The 21299-nt window shown below is 48.8% G+C and overlaps 3 protein-coding genes across 3 annotated transcripts; all 3 read right to left on the reverse strand.

Annotated features, from left to right (window-relative positions):
• Positions 1-2456: 2456 nt before the first annotated feature.
• On the reverse strand, positions 2457-3778 carry HOXD9 (homeobox D9; the record flags this gene model as incomplete). The annotated part of the gene is made up of 2 exons (XM_082312122.1): positions 2457-2698; positions 3106-3778. The coding sequence occupies 2 exons, from the start codon at positions 3776-3778 to the stop codon at positions 2457-2459; spliced, it is 915 nt and encodes a 304-aa protein (XP_082168248.1).
• Positions 3779-7796: 4018 nt separating this feature from the next.
• HOXD10 (homeobox D10) lies at positions 7797-10240 on the reverse strand (the record flags this gene model as incomplete). Its single annotated transcript, XM_082312547.1, has 2 exons — positions 7797-8074; positions 9499-10240. 2 exons carry the CDS (start codon positions 10238-10240, stop codon positions 7797-7799), a joined length of 1020 nt encoding a protein of 339 aa, XP_082168673.1.
• A 7736-nt stretch (positions 10241-17976) lies between these two features.
• HOXD11 (homeobox D11) lies at positions 17977-19407 on the reverse strand (the record flags this gene model as incomplete). Its single annotated transcript, XM_082313257.1, has 2 exons — positions 17977-18212; positions 18801-19407. 2 exons carry the CDS (start codon positions 19405-19407, stop codon positions 17977-17979), a joined length of 843 nt encoding a protein of 280 aa, XP_082169383.1.
• Between the last annotated feature and the right edge of the window lie 1892 nt (positions 19408-21299).

Below are 21299 nucleotides of genomic sequence, written 5' to 3' on the forward strand. Positions count from 1 at the left end.
ATGCCTGTGAATTATTCGGTATAATGCGGGTGCGTGTGCACGCGACTGTGCATATGTGCAAACATATATTAACGCAACCAACGGGTAGGAATTAAATTATTGTTCAATTTGACACTAAAAGTCATTTCCATCGAAGAACTGCGTTTCGTCATTCGAGACGTTTGGTTTTCTTTCTGCCATTTTGAAATAAACGCACAGAATACTGGAAATAGGTAAACAAAGGGGGGGGGAGAAAATATACAAGGTAAAATCTGTCAATCTGCCTGAGATAAAATATTAAAAAGAGATGGTGTGAGCTTGTTGACAATTTCTTACCAGGGCCTCTGCTAGAATCAACATAATATAGCTTTGTGTGGCAAGAATATTGTTTACGTGTTAGATAGAGATCAGCCCCCTCCATGATTATTTTCGAAAATATGGAAGCTAACATCGTGGGATTCACCGCCGTAGAATATCCAATAAAATACATTTCAACAAATCAGTGGACTTTGTAAAACCTCTCAGTTTCGTGACCTTCGGGTCTTTTTCGAGTCTGTTGCCTTGGCCCAACGCTGACATACTGAAATTTATAGTCCAAGATTTTAAGACCTAGTTTGTCTGCATTTTTTGGCTTTTTTCCCCCTCTAACAAACACAAACATCAAAATAAGGTGGTTTCAAAGAAAAGCGCCATAGCATATCGTAAACTCATTAGGTCCAGACGTCTAGCCATCTCAATGGTTTTATTATACCACGGTTCTTCCTGTTTTAAAAGAATTATAGGTATCTTCTCGACAATGGATGGGAAGCAATGCAACACCTTTTCCTGGCACTGCATGCTTTTGCCTTTTTTTTTTTTTTTTTTTTAATAGAGGTAAAAAACATTAAACACCAGGTCTCTCAGCTCTCCCCTTAATCTTGAATTAACCGAATTGCTCGTAAATATTTACGGGTCCTTCATTTTAATGGTTGCTCTTTAAACAAAGCATTTTTTACAATGAACTTCATCTCAATTATCTTGATAAAGTCATGTGTGTTTATAAATGCAGAAGGCATGAGACGCGTTGCTAAATGAGCTCTCGCCAGCAAAGCTGAACGTATGGAAGCAGCCGTGTCCCCCCAGAGCTGCCCAACCTTCAGATTAAAGAGCGCAGAGATTAGAAACGGGGAAAAAAAAAAGAAAAAAAAAAAGAAAAAAAAAAAAAGAAAAAAAAGGTTTAAGCGAATAGGCATCATTTTGCTTCCCTGGCTCTGGAGGGCCGGTGCGGAAATATTTCCTAAGTTATCCCAAGAGATCGCTGTTGTTTCGAAGGCCGCCCGAGCGCAAGGCGCTGGGGAGCAGCCGGCGCACCTACGCGGCGCGGCGCGGCCCGAGCCGGCCTCTCCGCCGCTGACCTCCAGGAGCAAACCCCTGGGAGGCGAGGGGGGGGAAAGCGGTTTTCCTCCGGCCTTTGTGGCTGCCGGAGGTGCTGCTGCCCCGGCAGCGCGGCCGGGCTTTCCCGCGGCCCCGGCCCGGCAGCGCTCGGCCCGCGGCGGGCTCCGCGGGGGCTCCGCGGAGGTTCCGCGGCGGCTGCGCGGTGGGGCGGGCGGCGCGGAGGGCATCGCGAGGGGCGCACAGATTTCTCCTCTCACAGCAGCGCTGTCGTTCGGTCACGGCAGACTTTATTGTGTAATAACTGACAACAATTACAACAGGTCCGTAGTTCGAGACACGGGGTGGTTAATTAATACAACAGTCACCGGGGGCAGGGACGCCAGCTAGCCGGGGGACCGGGAGACGTTAGGCCTATTGCGAACGGCTTCAAGGATGAGACAACCTCCTAATAGTGCACTAAAGGGGGGGGGGGATAGCTCGTGGCCTCGCTGTGGCATCTATTGCAAAGGAGCGAAATTCAGACCTAGGAAGCAGAGGTTTTGGGTAAGGTTTCCTCTTCGTAAATCGTGGACAACACAGCACCCCCATTGATTTAAGCGCCTGTAATTTAATATATATTTTATTACCGTAAATATAATTAATTTCCTTACCTTTTCATTTTGGCAAAGTAACTATCTAGACTACATCACTTTTAAGAACCATGTCAAACATTTAACATCAGATAGAGTTCCCAAAGCTAACGTGCACTCACAATATCATCAACCAAACGGTCTGGGAAGGGAGGGGGGGGATGAAGCGACTCTGCAAAACACATTGGCGAGCAAGACAAAATTTCCCAAAATACCTGACATAGACCACGTTTCACTTCTATCTAAAAAAAAAAAAAAAAAAAAAAGACCAGATTGATTTAAAGTTCTGGGGTGGGGGGGCGCGGGAGAAGGAGGAGAAACGTAGGGGGGGCTGAGGGGGCAGGGGAAGAATAAAATCAAACCAACCAAAAAAAAAAAAAAATCCAACAACCAAAACCCCAAACCCAAAACAAAACCCAAAAGCCCCAAACTCAAAACTAAAGCAATATTCCCAACTGCGTTTCTACCCCAGCGTTAGTCTCCTTTATTGCCTTTCTCCTTGTTCATCTTTTTCATTTTCATTCTTCTGTTCTGAAACCAGATTTTGACCTGTCTCTCTGTGAGATTTAAAATCCTAGCTACTTCGTAACGGCGGTCTCGGGTGAGGTACATGTTAAAGAGAAATTCCTTTTCCAGTTCCAGAGTTTGATACTTTGTGTAGGGACAACGCTTTTTCCTCGTTGAACGAGCGTGGATCCAGTTTGCTGCAGGGTTATCTGGAAGAAGGGAGGTATATAGGGGGCGGGGGGGGGGGGAGAGAAAGGTCGTTAAATTAATTTAACGAAGGATGGACTGTTTTCACAACTTTGGAGGAATTATCATAAAAGCCTTAATGCCCCAGTCTGTTTACTGTACAAATGATGTCTTGATGGTAGGTGGTTATGTGGAGTCTTTTATGGGTGCTTGCTGCTGCTTGCGCTGGGGTAGGCGTCTAGACGTTTTTATAGGTTAGTAAAACTATCAGTTTTGCACATTCGAGCCTTACAGGTTTCGGCAATAAATCAAAGGGGCAATTTCTTTCTTTCTTTCTTTCTTTCTCTCCCTCTCTCTCTTCCCCTCTCTCTGCCTCTCTCCCTCTCTCTCTTCTCTCTTCCCCCCCTTTTTTTTTTTTTTTTTTACTTACTTGGGTCAAGTTGCTGCTGTTTCTCCTCCTTCAGATCGCTGCTCGGGCTGGGGTTGTGGCTGCAGGCGGCGGGGTCCTTGGAGCTGCCGGCAGCCGCCTTCTCCCGGGGCTCCTGGAGGAAGGAGCTGCACGTGTACTCGGGCACACCGATCCCCTGGGACTCCCGGGACGAGGAGCACTCAGTCCTTTTGGAGGAGGAGGAGGAGGAGGAGGAAGACGAGGAGGCGGCTGCTCCCGTCTCCGGCTTTATCCCGTAGTGGCGCCCGTTGGCGGAGCCGGAGCTGGACGCGGAGCCGCCGCTGCCGCCGCCGCCGCCGCTGCCGCCGCCGCCGCCGCCGCCGCCGCCGCCCGGGAAGCCCGGGAAGGGCTCAATCCAGGAGCGCACGTAGCGGCCGGCGTCGGCTGCCCCTAAGTGGGGCTGGTGCATGTAGGGGTGGTAGATCCCGGTCATTGCCGCAGACGGCTGAGGGTGAACCGTGGACCAGGAGGTGGAGAACACGGTGGATTTTGGTGCAAAGCTACAGGAGGAAAAATCTGAACTCTCTGCAACACCTGATGGCCTGGAGGTCGCACTGTGACCTCCCTGGACGAATCTACTCCCGTAAACTTCTTCGCTTTCATGGCCTATGAGAGAATCGACATAATAGTTACTTATGGTGCCACTAGACGACATTTTAGGCTCCCCTCTTAGTCATATAAAAGGTTACACTGTTAACTGTATATGATACCCTCCCGGAGAACAATCGTAGTATTTTGCAGACTGCAACCCTCAACCATTGGTTGCGGAGCCCACGTGATCATATTTACCAATACTGCGAGTAAATCAATCCGCTAAACTGGGGCTGCTGTGATTAAAAAAAAAATCATCATCAACAACGGCCCCGCACAGCGCGCCGCGCCGCCTGCGCGCCCGGACCGCGCCGGGCCGCCCGCCCGCCTGCCCTGCCCGCCCTGCCCGCCCTGCCTGCCCTGCCTGCCCGCTTGCCCTGCCTTGCCCGCCCGCCTGCCCTGCCCGCCTGCGCTGCCCGCCTGCGCTGCCCGCCTGCCCTGCCCTCCCTGCCCGCCTGCGCTGCCCGCCTGCGCTGCCCGCCTGCCTGCCTGCCCTGCCTGCCCGGGGCGCGGCGGGCGTGGCCGCGCTGGCAGCCCACGGCCGCGGCGGGCGCGGACTATTTCTTCACCTCCTTTGAGTGATTTCTGCCATTCATTTCTTAATCAATGAGAGGCAGGGTGTTTAAATAAATCCAACAGCCTTGGCTTGCTAATCACACTCCAAGCTGCTGAGGAAACCCGCTGGGAAAGGGGGATTCTTGCCTGTAAAAACAAACCATCGCAAGCTGGGACTGTAACGACTTCTCATAAAACAGGAAAATGTTACAGTAAAAGCACATTGCGGTACTTCCATATTTCAGAGCATGTGCGGGTATTATTATCCGCTCCCCCCCGCCCCCGGACAGAAAGTTTCCATGGAAAGGATACACTTTTTAAAAGAGATGCCCATTGTGTTGTTTTAAAACAGGTGGAAGACCTCTGTAATGATTTTATGCCTTTCAATAAAAATTTTATGAGGTGTATTTGATTATAGATTAATGTGTCCCTAATAAAATGGACGGATGGAAACAGCAAAGCCTGTGTCTCCGAGCACAACTGACGTGTGGCTGAACACATGCTCCTGTATCTGCGAAACTTTGGGGCTACACAGCTCCGGCACGGCCCCCTTAGGGTGCCCAGCGCGGCCCGGGCGGGGACGCGGGCAAACGCTGCCCGGAGGCGGCGGCCCGGCCCCGCAGCGGGCAGCGCCGCGGCCGCGGGGCAGGGACCGGCGGGCAGGCAGGCAGGCAGGCAGGGCTGCCTCCGGCAGAGCTGCCTCCTCCGTCCCTAGTTCAGGGGGAGCCGGGCCGGGCCGCGCTGGCCACGTTCAATGCCTACGTGAGATTTTTGCCCGCTTTGCTTCCTTTCCCTTCCCTCCCCTCCCCTCCTCTCCCTCCCCGGCCCGGTTATCCTTCCCCGAGCGAAACGGTGCCCGGTTAGTATTGAAAACTAGATTACCCATGGTCTTCTGCCCACGCCTGCTCTCCCGAGCGAGGGACGGCGGCTGTGCCGGGATCTGGAGGAAACGCACAGAGTTAGTGGGGAGCCCGCAGCACAGCCCGCCGAGGGCACGAACAACAGCTCTGAGAAAACACTTCCTACTCGCCGGCCGGTATGAGGAAGGGACTGAAATTCCTGTTTATTTCATGATTTATTACTCTCTTAGGCTGTTTTCTTCCTTTTTTCTTCTCTTTTTTTTCCCCTTTCCTTTCCCTTTTTTTTTTTTTTTTTTTTTTGTCATCTCGCTTTAGTATTTTCCTTTGCGTTTTCATACTTTTCTTATATTTTTCTCTAGAAGCAGGGTTTGTGGTATGGCGAAGGACTGCCCCTCGCTTCACACAGATATAAATTGATAAAGCAGGCAGATTAGAGTGAGCCTCCTTTATTATATACGTTAAACACTTGGTATGGAGCCAGCTAATTACTTCCCACTGCTGAAACTTCTTTGGTGATGTAGCGAGTATCTTTAAAGGAAAAGAAAAGACGGTTCGAATGTACGCAATATTTAAAGAGAGGGGTTTTTTTGAGCACCGTTTTGTTGTTTGTTTTCGAAACGAGAGCAAGCACAAAATACCTACGTGCTTGCGGCTCCCGCAGCTTCAAAATGGTGATGCTTTGGTTTGAGGAAAATATACCTCTGCCCTACGAGTAAACGTGGCCATGAGAAAGCATTGGCTTAAATTAAATATCAGAGACAAGAGAGCAAAATGCAACGCCACCAGCTGCAATATGAGCAGTATCGGTGTCACCAAGTCAGACAGCATTGGCACTATCTTGCGTTTAATTTCTTGATTTAGAAACTGCTTAGGGGAGGAATGGGCGTTGATTGTGAGCAGGCTGGTTGCCCAGCGCAAACAGTAGCCACGCTATTTTTCCAGTACTGTTTGAAGGTGAAAGCATGCCCAAGTATTTGCACTTCAATTTGGAGTCATGTTCATTTGCAAGCCATTTGCCGTTCTGCTTAGGATTTCTGCTCACACAGGCACTCACCCGCTCTCTCACACACGCCCTTCCTCAGCTTCCAGTGCAGAGCCCTGCGAATAACATTTTTCAGCTATGTACAGAAAGGGTTAAGAGTCGTGAACTTCATTATCTGGATGTGTGCTACTAAAATGGAATTGCGCGAAATAAAACGATCTCTGAGCAAACAGGAACGATGCAGGGTGACAAAAGTAGGTCTGAAGAGGCTGGTGTACTTTTGTAAGCACGCTTGGGAGCGTTTCTGCTCAAAAAAGCCAACCCTGCCAGATGTTTGAAGGAATATTTTCCCATCCACCATCTTCTGAAAGCTCTTGAGCTAACCAAGAACGGAACTCCTTAACATTTACTTATACCCAGCTTTGCATTTGGTACGATGGTTTTTTTTTAAGCGAGTAAAGACACGAAATCAAAGTCTACACATTGTAAGCACGCAGTGACTGATATTATTAAAATCAACATACGAACGTCAAATAAAATGACACACATATTGCTGACAGCTTGTAGTAGAAAGATTTTTTTATCACTTACCATTTATGAGTTGATTGGATGAGGATGTCCAGTTTAGGTCATAATATTTTACTACGTTTTTCTTTTTTTTTTTCCTTTCTCTCTCTCTCTCTCTCTTTTTTTTTTTTTTTTTTTTTTTTTTGCATTCAGTTTGTCAGACTGCGAACATCACACAACATTTTATCAATTAATCGTTTGTTTACAGGCACAATTGCAAATGAATTAGGTTTACATCATTTCCCGCCCCAGTCTCCACCCCACCCCTAAAAAAAAGGAAGGAGGGGGAAAAAAAGAAAAGGGTGAAAAAGAAAGAAAGAAAACTAAGCAGACACACACAAAGACCAGAAAATGGCAAAGAAGGTACATCAGTCCAAAGAGCTGCTGATAGAGAAAGATCAGGAGACCAACCTGCATCCGTACTTTAAACATTTGGAGAAAACCAAAGGAACCGCAGTAGTTTACAGAGTTTATTGCATTATACATGCGAACAGAACATGCACAAGAAGGACATATTGCTGCTGAACGACTACTATTCCACATATGCACCACAAGGAAATGTCTACAATGGAGAAGAAGGAAATATTCCATTTTACGAAGGACAATCTCTAAGTTCATTTGCGAGGATAGTTACATTATAATGTGCTTCTCTTTCCCCCCGCCCCCAAAGTTTTTTTCCCCCCCTTTTCTTCTTGAAGTATTGAATGTACTCAAAACGTTATGGCCCGTGTAACAGCCCCACATAAATACCATTTTGTTAGTAAAAACATGAAAAAGTCACATTGCTTGGATGTTCGACAGTTCCAATAAGTTAAGACCAAATGATAATATTCAATAATAGTTACCCTGCATTACGATGAGAACAAAAATAAATTACACGTGCTAGGTTTTATATATACTCATCATAGTAATACATATTCACTTGCAGCGCTAAAAGAAGGACGAAGAGTCACATTCTATCAGAAAAAACAAAACAAAACAAAACAAAAACAAAAACCAAACAAACCCAAAACCAAAACAAAACTGGAAAATGCCGGGTTTTGCCAGAGTCTCTCCTGCCTTTAGCAAGTGGCGGTGCTGTGCCCATTCCTCACTGGTGCCCCCCCCGGGGTTAGGGTTTAAGAGAAGGTCAGATTAGCGGTCAGTTCCCGGATTCGGTTCTCCCTGCTCATCTTCTTGAGCTTCATTCTGCGGTTTTGAAACCAAATCTTGACCTGCCTGTCAGTGAGGTTTACGCTCTTACTGATCTCTAGACGGCGCTCTCGAGTGAGATACATATTGAATAAGAACTCTTTCTCTAATTCCAGTGTTTGGTGTTTAGTATAAGGACACCTCTTCTTTCTGCCACTCTTTGCAGTTAGCCAATTGCTTGTTGGAGTATCAGACTTGATTTCCTCTATCAAAATCAAAGAAGAAGAAAAAAAAAATCAAAAATACCTCAGGCTGTTAGAGTGTACCCTTGGCCATGACCCCTCCTCTGCAGCGTCTGGCAGATATGGTGGATGTGGGCATGAAACACAGCTCGGGAGAGGTGTGGGCGCAGAGCGGGGACCCGCTGCCAGGCTGGGCTCGCCCGTCCCCGCCGCACGGCACCCTGCCTGCGGCGCCCCGCTCGCCTGCCCCTGCCAGAAAGGGGCTCTCAAGTTTTCGGCTGGCGTTCAGCATTTCGACAATGTTTAACCTGTCACCAGCCCCATGGCCACATTTTAACGGGTATAGCCTCGCCATGGCCGCCTCGGGCTCCCACCACACTTGCTACGGAAATAGCCCAGTTACAAAATACCCTCGCACTGTATTTTGAAGCAGCTTCCCCCCCCCGCCATCAGCTGAATTACACCAGCACACCTAGGAACAGACATAGACGTTTTCCCAGCCAAAAAGATACACAAGAAATTAACACCCTCTGCCTCGGTTTTTGTTTTGTTTTTTTTTTTTTTTTTCCTCATTTTCCTTTTAGATTTTTTTTCCCCCCACCAGAAAGAAATCTGCCCCACATCAACCTAGACCTGGGCTGTTAAATACAATTCAGATAAAAAGAATCTCCATGCACACGTAGGGTAAAAATCGACCTAGAGGTTGCAAAGTACATTTTGATAGGAGAAAATTTCCCGTTTTGGGATTCTTCGACACACGCCGTTTGAAAGGAAGGCTTTAGTGCACTTTTAAAGGGAAAATAAAAGCAGATTACCATCACCTTTAGCTTTCAAACGCCTTTCAAAATACTGTTGCACTTTTGGAGACCAACCCAAGGTTATCTAAAGCATCACATTGAAATATTCCACCTTTGGACCAGGCAGATAGCGGGCTGCTGCTTTCATTGTGCATTTGTTTCCAACTTTACCCAGCCTGGTAGCACCTATTCCTCACCTATTTTAATAGGATCGTAATTAACTTTAAATGCAATCAAACCGCAGTAAGGCTCAGTGGGGGAAAAAAAAATAAATAATAAAAAAAAAAATCAGCGAAATATTACGAGAGAAAAGTTGAGCTGGTCGTATTTTACAACCTCCAGACCTGCTTTTTTAGAGGTATGGGGCTGCTTTTGGCTGCTGCAGCGCATTAAGGAGCAGACGGCTCTATTCCCCGCATCAGAGAGGCGGTCTGCATGCACGAGAGAGGCAGATCTCTACCGAAAATCTTTGGACCCTTTTGTGTAGCATTTTTGCCTGCCAAAATCTTCAGAGACACAGCACCTGCAGCCCGATACTCCTTAGCATTAAATGTGATGGCTGTGATGCTCGTTAGTATATTCGAGCGTGCTTTATGGTGCTGGCGTGTTGGAGTTACACCACGGCACGGCTTAAACTCGGTAATACAGACCTTTACTCTCCTTCTCCTGGACTTCTGGGCTGGACACGGAGCCTTCGGGCAGGCAGCTCCGCTCGTCTTGCAACGTGGACTTGGGCTCGGGACTTTCCACTTGAGAGACTTTAGCGGTGCTGTCTTGGTTGTTCGGGTTTTCATTCATTTTCTTTTCCAGCTGAAGTTGAGCAGATATCTGCGGTTTGGAGCTGCCGCGAGGGTTTAACTGTAACATTACAGTTGAACTCGTTTCAGGGCTATTATTGTACTCTTGGGTTTTCCCAGTGGCGTAGGTCTGGCTCAGTCTAAAATATCCTGGGACGGGAACCTCGGGGTTCTCAATGGGGCATGATTCAGACACCAGCCTCTGGTAGGAAGGGACGTCTGCAGAAATGAGTTTGGATCTCTTATCGGAATACATGCAGCAATTGCTTTCTTCTTTAATATTTGTAGTGAAGGAACAAGTGGGGACCTGCTGTGTAACAGGTTGCTCTATTCGACAAGATCTGTTCGGGTCTGTCCAAGTGTCTACTTGAGGTATATAAGGATGTACATTCATACCCATATTTTGGTGATTAACTTCTCTTTTAGCCAGAGACGGAAGGAGTCCACAGGTTTGCATCCCATACGTCCCAATGTCTGTGCTAGGTGGCATATACATGCTGGCGCTGTTGGAGTAGAAACTGTCACTCCTGCACGCACTGATGAGAGAATCTACTAAAAAAGTATTAGCGGCAGGAGAGCTGTTGGGAAAGGACATTTTGGGGCGGAATTTGAGGAAGAGAGATTGTGTCCTTTGTAGGCTGACATCTCTAGGAAAACATTCCCGTGTAATTGCGGATGCCTCCGCGCGACCACATGACAGCCGGGCCAATGGCAGCGCCCGCCGCCCCGCGCCCCGCCGCCCCGCCGCTGACGCGCCCCGCCGCGCCGCCCCGCCGCGCCCCGCCGCGGTCAACAGCGACCCCTAGGCCGCCGCCGCGGCACCGCACCGCGCCGCGCCGCCCCGCCGCGCCCGCCGGCCGCGCTGCGGCAGCCGGGCCGGGCACCCCGCCGCCGCCGCCGCCGCCGCCGCCGCGCCCCCCCCCCCCCCCCGCCCCGCACCGCGCCGCCCCCCCCCCCCCCCGAGCCTCCGCGGGCGCGGGACCCCCCCCGGGCCGCGCGGCCGGCCGGGGCGCGCGCCCGCCCGCCGCCGCTCCCGCGAACCCCCCGCGCCTGACAAGTGCGGGGACAAAAGGTTGCGGGATTTATTAATGCGTATTAGGGGGAATCAGGGGCGATCGATAACAGCCTCATCTACATTCTTGGGCGACTTGGTAATTTTCTTGCTTCTGAAGCTTTTTCCAGAGTTATACCCTCTGTTGCCGCGCACGGGAAGATATTTTATTAACAAATCAATCGAGACTTTGTAAAGGATAAGATTAATAGTTACGATTTAGCATAATGGCGTTCGCGTTATGAATTATTGAAAATTATACTATTGATTTTTCCCCTCGCTGCTAACCGAGAAGGTCAATTTTTGTTTTAACACACATCGTCAAATATTAAAAGCTAGACTTTTGTCATAACTCGAGTTTTATAGGGAGGCTACATTCCTAAAATTATTTTACAATGCTCCCTCCCGACCGCCTGGGAAAAAAAAAAAAAAAAAAAAAAAAAGTGGGGTTTTCACTTGCCCTGCAAACTGAAACCATCATAAAGATAATTTCTCCTGCTGTAGCATTGCTCATTAAAAAACACACAGAAACTCCTATCCTCGCTGCAACTCTTCCAGCAACTTTTCCTTTTTCTTCCCTTTCCTCTTTTTTTCTTTTTTTTTTTTTTTTGAGGGCGAAGAATGATAAATGCATCTGTGTTATAAAAAAAAAAAAAAAAAAAATACCGAAAGCAACAGTACCTGTCTACATGGCAAATCAGATTTTTCCGTCCCAACATTTTAAACTTGTTTTGCTGGTTTTCCCCCCACTTCGTACCCATATTTACACCCGCAGCTATTACGTTTTAAATAGTGATGGCACAAACTGTTTATTACTCTTTTTCCTTTCCTTTCTTTCTTTTTCTTTTCTTTCTCTTCCCCCCCCCCCCCTTTTTTTTAAAAAAACTGTTCTCAAACTGGAGTGTTTCTTATCTGGGACTAATGCTGTCAAGGACTCTCGCCCAGACAAAGTGAACTTGTTGATAATTTTTCTGTCGGATTCATCCGCCTGTTCATTTTGGGCCTTTCTACCATCAGAACACCCCTTCAGATCCCCGGGAGCGGGCAGCACGTGAAAGGATTTTAAAAAATCTACGTGCGTCTTTCGCACAGCCGAAACCACGCGTTTTCCACCCGCCTGGGTTTGAATTTTCCCCCGTTTCCTGGCATTCGGAGGTTTTGCGCTTTGCCGTACGCTTCACACTGCTGGAAACAATAACCCTATTTAAAATTTCGCTGTGGCAATGAGACAGACCTTTTAAAACCTTATCGCAGCTGTTCAAATACAACATCATTGTCAGGTTAAGAGCCGGCGTCTTTTATGGCTGCGGCCCCCAGCTTCTGCCTCGCCGGAGAGTTTCGATATTACCTTCGTAACCTCCGCCGCGTCCCGGCTCCCGGCGCAGCCCCTGCCCTCCCCGGGCCGGCCCCGCCGCCGCGGCGGGCGGAGGGGAGCGGCGGGCGCTCCGGCGAGGCGGCTGTTTAAGATCACGATCAGAGCCACGGCTAAGATTTGCCTGCGCCCGAGGAGCAGCGGCGGCGGAGCCCACGACGCTCCCGCCGAGCGCCGCGTCCCCCCCGCGCTTTCTAGCAATTTCCTCCTCTTCAGCAACAGCCCGGACGACCCACAGCGTCTGAAGAAACAAAATACTATTTTCCTGGACGCAGCTTAAGCCTCGACTGTTAAATCTAATCAGGAATTTTATGCCCATCAAATGGCTCTTTCATAATCTTTATTTACACTTTCAGAAAAGGGGGTCCCAGAAACACCCCGGCCGAAGCAGGAGCCCGGCGGTCCGCGGCGGGTTTCGCCCAACAGCCAAGTTAAAACAATGCGCAAATGCTGAGCTGCTTTCCACGCCGGCCTCGCCGGTGCTCGGGAGGCTCACTCCCTGCCTCCTGATTAGACATGAGGGCTCTTTGATTTTTTTAATTGGAAGTATGAATTCCTTGCGTGTCACTACACGGAAAGGCGGATGATGGCTGTGATGATAATGGTTTAAGTATCGTATTCAGGACTGGCAAACAGCTCCGTAAGACCCTTCGCTCACGATAAATCACGAGGGTTTTTAAAAACGGGCAGCAATTTTTTATTGAAAATGAACGGTAGGAAAGTTTAAGTTTGATGTAAATAGAAGTTGAATAAACATGCGAGAGCCGCTGGGGAACTGGGGACTTAGGCTCTGGGCATTTAATGTCACTCCTGTTTTAAATCATATTAAAATGGAATCAAGTAATTAACATTAATAAATAAATCAATATTGTGCAATAAATGAGATATACAATCTACATTAATATAAAGGTTTTGCTCTCAGAGCCCCATATTTTTCCGAAGGAGGGAGGGAAAAAAAAAAAAAATCCCAACCAATGGGTCCATGCAGATGTAAATTACTGTTTGTAATAAAGCATAGGTGGACATTACAGTTTTCTCCTCCAGCAAATGTCAGGGCTAAAAACTTGAGGTTACCAGACGTGGCAGCCGGGCTTAATTTTCACTGCCTTATCTTCCCAAACCTTATTACTGGTGATATGATTATTTCCTTTTTTCTCGGCGGTGCTGAGGATTCTCATAGTTGCAATTTGCTGTGTTTGTGTCTCATTATGGGAGGGGGATGGGAGAGAGGTAGGAAAGAGGCTAGATATTTTGCAGATGCCTTCAGTAACAAAGGTATTGCGAGGAATATCTTATTTTAAAAACAGGCTGGAACCCAGGAAGTTTTTAGTAAAATTCCTTTCATTTGCTCGATTTCAGCATTTTATTTAGGTTGTCTTTAAACGCGCGGATTGTATATTTTATGCCACGCTGTTTATATTGCAGGGAGATTGAAGAATACTTTTCATTTAAGGAAAAAAAAATTGGCTACGATATTGTGTCCTTTCTTCTTTTAATAATGCAACTGTCACGTTGCCCAGATTTCCATGAGCCATATTTTCATAGAAAGAGTCGGCGTCTGGGCTGCGGGCTCAGATTCCCTGGTTTTTTTTTGACCGGGGGGGCGGGTGGGGGGAACACAAGAACATGCTGATGACATTATGCCTTTTCCTAGATATGAAAGCTTATAAAATAAACAAAATAGCACGCTGGCCATTTCTTCAAAGGTGTTATTTCTGAGCGTGGGGCTCGCCCAGTAGCACTGACTGTACTCCCAGCTTCGCCCGAAGCCTCAGCCCTTCCCCTGTTGTATTTCTATATTTCCCTGGACACAGAAGCGCATATCTGGTATGATGAGATTTTAGCCTGTACATCGGTCGCCGCTTCTGCCCTCAGCCTGGGTATTTGGGCTGCACGTTTATCTTTCGGCAGATTCCTGCCGCATTTGTAGTTTCATCAGAAAATAAGCAAGTGCCATTTTCGTTCTCCTTAAAGGACAAGCCCAAAGACATTTGGAAATAGCTCACAGCCTTTTCTGTCTAAAGGAATAAAACAGAGAAAGGCGTGAGGTAAAAAAAAAAAAAAAAAAAAAAAAAAAAAGAAGATATTATAGACTCGCACAGAATCATCACAATTACACGATGATTCAAAAAGAGAAGAAAGCGGCGCTTCCATATTCCGGTATATATATTTTTTTTAACTAACAACACGCCCTGGCTCCCGTCCCTCGCCCGCACTCGCTGGGATCGGCCTCCCTGTCATTGCGCGGGGTTAGGGCACCTCGCATGAAGGCTGGCGGGGCTGGGGTCGGTGTGGGCTCTCACAAGGAGCCCTCTCACGCCGAGAAAAAAAAACACGCACCGAAACTTCGCTAAACGGCTCCCTCTCGAAGCGGGTCTCTCCACCGAGAGCGGGGGGTTCTCCTCCGGGCTCCGGCTGCGCCTGCCAGGGGTACCTTTGGCGTCAGGGATCCCGAGGATTTCAGATTGTACAATGCCATTTTATTACCGAAGGAAAAGGCTATTTCTAGGAAACTGTTAACAATGAACTTCTAAAAAAAAAAAAAACAAACCCAACCCAACAACCCAGAAGACAAAGTGCCAACAAATGCTTTCACGAGAGACGGGGCTTTAAAAAATGCGGAATATGGCTGAGCCAACGTGAACTAGATTTCGATGAATTCTGCAAATGAGCAGAAAGCAGCGAAGCCCTTTCTTTCCTCAGATTCTGACCAAAAGTGCGCACTGGAGGGAAAAAAAAAAAACCAAAACAGAAAACCAGAAAAACGGAACATGCTCGGTCACTGGAGAGCGTCCAGGAAATTCATAAGCTTCGCTTTAATTTTCTAATCTCTAGTTTCATTTTAATAGATCTCCATAGTACTTTTAAGGAGAGGGATTTCATTCAGCAATGCCTTGGCAAGGTGATGTTCGGATATTAAAAATATCTTCTTTTCGCTTTAATCTCTCTGTCTCTCTAAAAAAAAAAAAGCACTCTCAGGATCTAATCTCGCCCTTAAATAAAGTATGTTTTTAAAATTACGCTTTCTGTACCTAGGGGTTTATTTAAGAAAAGCCTCGAATAAGAATCGAAAGATAAACTGTGGAAACGCATGGTTTTTATATTACTTTTTGTTCCATCCGCGTTAAAGCTGTCCTTAAAGAAGCAAATAGATTTTCGTTCTAGGGAACGAATTCTGAATATCACTGGGGTTTTTTTTCCTTTCTTAAAATTATGGGATTTTTTTTAAAGCTCGGATGCATTATAAAAGATTACGACCCCCCAGAAAAAAAAAAAAAAAATTCTTTTAAAGTGGCATATTTCTCCAGCACGTCACGGTTATGGGTTATTTGTTTAATAAATCTTTTTGATGCTTTATTTTCTCATTTGGAAGGCCCTGAAATCTTATCGTTACTTATATATTAGATATTTTATTAGCAGTGGAATTATTATAGGGGGAAGAGAGAGTGGAGCACCCGGCCGGCCGCGGGCATTGCAGGGCCCGGGCGCGCCCTCCTGTGGCCGCGGGCCGCCAAGCACCGGGGCGCTGCCGCCTCTCCCGGCGCCTTTCTCCTCGGCTCAATTTGCTCTCTGTCATGGGTTTCTTCCTTTCTTTTTAAATGGAAACTTAAAACTGCTATAATTGAGCATTTATGCGAGATTAATGCTAGGGTGTTTCGGTTTCCGCGGCCCTCTTTTGCGGTGTCTTAGCATTTTAAAGGCGTATTAATCCGCTAAGAGAGACGGTTAAAGCACTGCAGGGAACAGAAAATCAAACGACTCGTTCTCGCCCTGTGGATTAAGGCTCGGGAGAGACGCGAGAATTTTGCTATAAGGTCAGGCGAAACGCTTTGAGAAATTCCCCGCGCCTTTGCGCATTTCTAATTAATGGGCTTTGTGGGGAAACGCACATCTGCAGAAAAGCTACATAGAAACACCACCTTTCTCCCTAAATTACGAAGCATTTCCTACAGCCTCCGCATTTTTTTTTTTGAGCGAAAAAACGTCTTCTTTTTTTTTCTTTTTTTTTTTTTTTTTTAAGAGCTAAAAAAAAAAAAAGGCGATTTGGGGCGAATTCCCGGGGCGCGGAAGAGAAAGGCGAGGGAAGCGGGGAGCCCGCCGTGCTGCGGCTGGCGGGGACCGGAGCGGGGCACGCTCCCCGCCACGCCGCGGAGACCCTCACCTCGACCCAGCTGGGATTTTCTTTGCGTTATGATGCATTTGCTAATATGGCCAGCTATGCGGTAATAAGTGTGTGTGTGGTTGTGCGTGAGTGTGAGAGAGAGAGAGAGAGAGGGAGGGAGACGGAGAAAGAGAGAGAGTGGGTGGCGGTTGAAAATAACAGAGGAACCTTAAGGCGCCTAATTATTCAGAAAGGTTAAAGGTGATGACCTTGACATTTTGGAAGTTCAAAGGCATACACTTATGTTTTTCTTGCTAAAGGGTTTAAGAAAAAATTTTTTTAGTCATGCCTCCCTCCGCTTCCATTTCTCGATTTTTTGAATTCTCGGGCTTTTCCTGACTTATTTGGGCACTTTTGCCTTCCCTGCGTGCGAGCGTAGCGAGAGCCGCTTCGTCCTATTCAAAAAAGGCAAATTCTTTTCTCACTCCTCGCCTTTATTGCAGATTGCGGAAATCTCCTTTTCACCCACCAGAAGGTGTATAATATAACCCAATTAAGCTGTTTAGAACCTCGGGTTTTATGGTGTTGTCTAGACAGTTCAAGGTTTTGTAAACAGCCCGGCCAGGTCACGCAAGATAAAGCGGCGCGGAGCGGAGCGGACCTCCGCCGGATGCCCGCCCCCGCCCAGGGCCCGCCGCCGCCGGGGCAGCGGGCTGCGCTCCGGGCCGGCCGCCGGCTCCGCTCGCCCTGCCGGGGGATGATATTTAAGAGATCCACCCCTTTGCCTCCCTAGGTTTTTTCTTCTTCTTCTTTTTTTTTTTTTTCCCTCCCCACTAGTGCCAATTGTTTATAGCTCCCTCTTGTCTGACTCGCTCCGAGCCCTCGGTCTTTCTGCTTTACCCTTCACTAACAAGTAAACAGTCATTGGCGTTGGGGATTCTGGGCTTATTGGGAGCCTGACCAGTTAAAAAAAAAGCCTTTTTCGTTGTTTATAGTAATGGTAGCACCATCAGAAGTGATGGTCTGCAGACAGCCATGTTGGCTCTGCCTCACAGCGAGCAGGGAAGGCTGCGCATACCTACAAAAGGAGAGTTAGACATCTAGACTATTATTTTTTTAAAATGCATTTAAAAGAACCTGACTAGGCTTCCTCCCGCTATTATTTAACTGAACTTGGCTCTAGCCCGGGAAACGCTAGGATCCTTCGGAGATGGAAATCCATACAGTGCACGGAAGTTATAACCTTAACTTTACTAGAAACCATTTATTCACATGAAAAAGACAGTGGCCCATGCTTTTGGATGACAATAGAAACATATATATATATATTTTATATATAGCGAACGTACATTTACCATCTCTTAAATAAACCGCATTCACTTAGAGGGAGGAAAGTGTTACCCTAACTCAAAAGCAACAACAGAGCCCCCCCGAACTCAAGGAATTGTAAGCAAAAACTACCAGACACACTGCAGGTCCATTGCTGGTACTGTGGGAGAGGAAAAAAAAAAGCACCTTTGGCGAGAAACACTTGAGAGTGGACAGCTGGATTTACCCTACTTTCCCCTTAGCAGGAATCTGCTCCGCCAAGCCCCGAAATCTCCAGTGGCCATTCAGTATGTGGAGTTGCACATGAAAATGAAACTTTGAGTTCCGCAGGGTGGATGTGTCATGTAAACCAATTTACTTTTGCATTCAGATAGCAGGTCAGAGAGACCGAGATATTCTTTGTTTTTCTTCTTTCTTCCTTTTCTCTTGCTCTCTCTTTTTAAATTTTTTTCCTTTCTTTCTTTTTTTTCCCCCCCCTCAAAACAAGGGATTCCCAGTGAAATATTGGAGTCGATCTCTGTTCAGTTTCTTTTCTTTCATCCTTCGATTCTGGAACCAGATTTTAACTTGCCGGTCAGTGAGGTTGAGCATTCTGGACAACTGCAGTCTTTTCTCTTTGTTTATGTACACGTTGAAGAAAAACTCCCGTTCCAGTTCTCTTATCTGGTATTTGGTATAGGGACACCTCTTTTTCCTTGATCGCTGGGGAACTGCTGAAATTCAAGAGAGAAGAAACTGATTTATGCTGCTGCTACACGAACATGCTCAGCTAGGAAGAGATCAGAGACTTTGACAATATCCCATTGCCTGGAAAGCAGCCCTCTAGCAGTTCAAAAAAATATTCCTGGGGCTTTTACTCTCTGGGTGACTTAGCAAAAAAGCGAATATTTCCCAACTTCTCCTTAAAAGAGAGCACTTCGAGCAATACAGGGAGATATTTAAATGGGCTGGAAAAATTCCAAGTTTCTCAAACTCCTCTCTCTCTCACACACACACCCCCCCCCCGCCCCAAACAAACGAAGATCTTAAGCTCTAAACCGAAGGCAGCTCTGAGCACTACCTGTGAAATTTCCCCGTCTCCCCCCCGTCAAATCAACAATTTAATAACAATTAATATCCTCTTCCAAGAATACCTTAAGCCCACCTAAATTGGTTTCCTATCGTAAACACGCTTTACAACGGTAAAGGAAATCTTATAGGATATATAAAATCCTTTGGATGCTTATAAAATTGCACATAAAATGCGGCTTGACAAAGTGTTGGCCTTGTACTCTTGCCCCCAATTTACTACTGATACCTACCTGAACTGTTGCTCTTCTCTGCAACAGCCTCACCAGAAGGGGAATCGGCGCTGTTTGCTGGTGTCACTTTCTTCTCTTGGCTGGAAGGTGTTTTACTGCAAGTGCTGTTCTGGGCTTTCAAGTCGCCCTTGTCCGCGTCCCCCTCGCCCTCGGAGTGCTGCTGGTACGGGGGTCCGGGGGCTGTCTCGTAAAACTGGTCGAAGCCTTGCGGCAGGATGCCGTTCCTCCCCACCGAGCTGTAGAAGTTGGAGGCGGCGGGAGACGGTCCGTGGTGGCCGCAGACAGGGTCCGTTTTGAATAACATTTCCGTCCTCCTGTTCGCAGGCTGCAGAAAGTCTCTGTGCATCACCTCTTCAGCTGAGTAATAAGGAGCATAACTGCCCCTGTACTGCCATTTGCTGCGCTCTAATCCGTATTCCCTGAATGCCACTTCGCGCACAGGTTGGACATGAGGTAAATTAGAAGAATAAGGAAAAGTCATTTGACAGGACGACGATTGCGACAAAAAAGAGGGTTTCGTCGAGAAATCTGAGGGCGAGACGTAATAGGCGCACCCTGGCAGATACATATTGGATGTGCCGTGGCTGCAATCGTCAAACTCAGTCATGTCTTCCTTTTTGCGATTGCAAGCAACCAGGAGGCTTCAATGCATTGAACAAGATCCATCTATTGCACAAGAGGGTTTGGACAGGATCAACTAAGAAAAAATCCCCACCGTGTGCTGACGTGCAATTCATCTTGATTGATTCTAGTGGTAATTATGTCACGTGACGCGATGTAGAAATGTCCTTATATCTATATCAGCCCCTCGGAAAGGCTCCTAAGATCTCTCCAAAGAGCCCTCCCAGCACGGAGAGAGGAGCGCAGCGCTTGTGCAAATACAGCCGCTCTTCCCCCTCGTCCCTTCACCGGGCGATGAGGTACCCGTAGGTGGTGCGGCCGATCACCTGGGGCCGCGCCGCCCGCCCGGGCGCCTGCCCACCGCCGCAGCCCGGCGCCGAGCCCCGCGGCGCGCAGCCCCCGCCCGCATCGCCGCCCGGCCGCCGGCCCTCCAGCAGCGGCGGCGACGGGGGGAGCGCGGCCACCGTCGGGGAAGGTGGCAGCCCCCGGAGCGCGGGGTGCGGGCTCCCGGGCGGGCACCCTCGGCTGGGGAAGGTGGTCGCTCCTCCTCCGAGGGAGCGGTGCTCGCCGGCCGCCGCTGCGGCGGCTGACGCGGGGGTGCCGGCTCGCTCAGGAGAGCCAAGTCCCGTTCACACGCTCCAGCCTCCGAGTGGATCTGCCCGCCCGGCTCCAGCAATCCACAGCTGGCATCAAAACCGCTCACCAAATGCAAAGCCCGAGTCCCGAACACCTCGCTTTCCCTCGCTTACAAGCCCAAACACTGCGCGCTTGTGTAAGGGCGCCAGAGACAAACTGCAATGAGAAACAGGCAAACAGAACATCTCTCAGTGGCCGGTTTCATGAAAGGGAGACACTTTCGGGCTCTTCTGGAAAGCAAAGGGCTAGGGCAGGGAGAGGAGTCCTCCCAGCACGGCTTCCTTGGGAATCAGAGCGGCACACAAAGTGACCTCTGTTCCCCTGCCTCCAACTCCCACCAAAATGTTCATTTTCATTGGAAGGGAAAAGCAGGGTTGGGAGCGGGCGACGCGCACAGCGCCCGCCAGCCCCGCGGCCGCCCTGCCTTCGAGGGCTCGTTTTTGCCAATTTTCTTTTTCCCTTTGAAATATGATTTTACATAGACGAGCACAAACCGGGTCACAAATGCTGAAAAGGGAAGAGAATAAATAATACGCGCCAGCAACAGCCCTATGCTCGAGCAATTCCTCATTCCAGAAACCTTTGCCAGCTCTCTATGGGAATGCCTTTTTCCGCCACTGTACGGCATAGCCAGAGTAGCCCCGGCACATGCCGCTCTCCAAATACACCCGAAACCCGGGCGAGCTCCCCACGCCGAGCGGGGTCGCCCCCTGCCACCCAGGCACCCCCCGGGCGCTGCGGCCAGGCGGCAGGCCCCAGGTCACCTCCAAAAAGGCAGCCTCCGCGTCCCACAGCAAGCAGAGAGCCCGGCAGGTAGGCAACCGGCCCCAAAGCCCCGCGGGCAAGCGGGGGGAAGGCCCGGGGGCCCCCCGGCTCTGCGAGGCGCCGGTGCCCGCGGAGGGCTCGGCCCCGCCGCCGCAGGCGCCCCCTGCGCGCCCCCGGCTCCGCGCCGCGGAGGGGCTCCGGGGGCGGGAGCCCCCAGCCCGGGCTGCGCCCCGCAGCCTGCCCCCCGCCCCGCCGCCGCCACCGGCACGGCCCCTCCTGCATCCCCCGGCCCCCCAGAGCAGGCGAGGGCTGCCCAAGGGGCTCCCGCACCGCAGCCCAGCTTGCCCTTCCTAAAAAGCAGACGACCAAAGCCAGGCAGATAAGATGAAACTCATTCCTTTTTTTCTCCCCGCCTTGCTCTCCTTTTTTCTTTTTCTTTGTACGGTATGGTATTTTTTGCCCTGGTGCCTCGCTCGC

The sequence above is a fragment of the Platalea leucorodia genome (genome assembly GCF_965183815.1).
Source record: "Platalea leucorodia genome assembly, chromosome: 5".
Lineage (NCBI taxonomy): Eukaryota > Metazoa > Chordata > Aves > Pelecaniformes > Threskiornithidae > Platalea > Platalea leucorodia.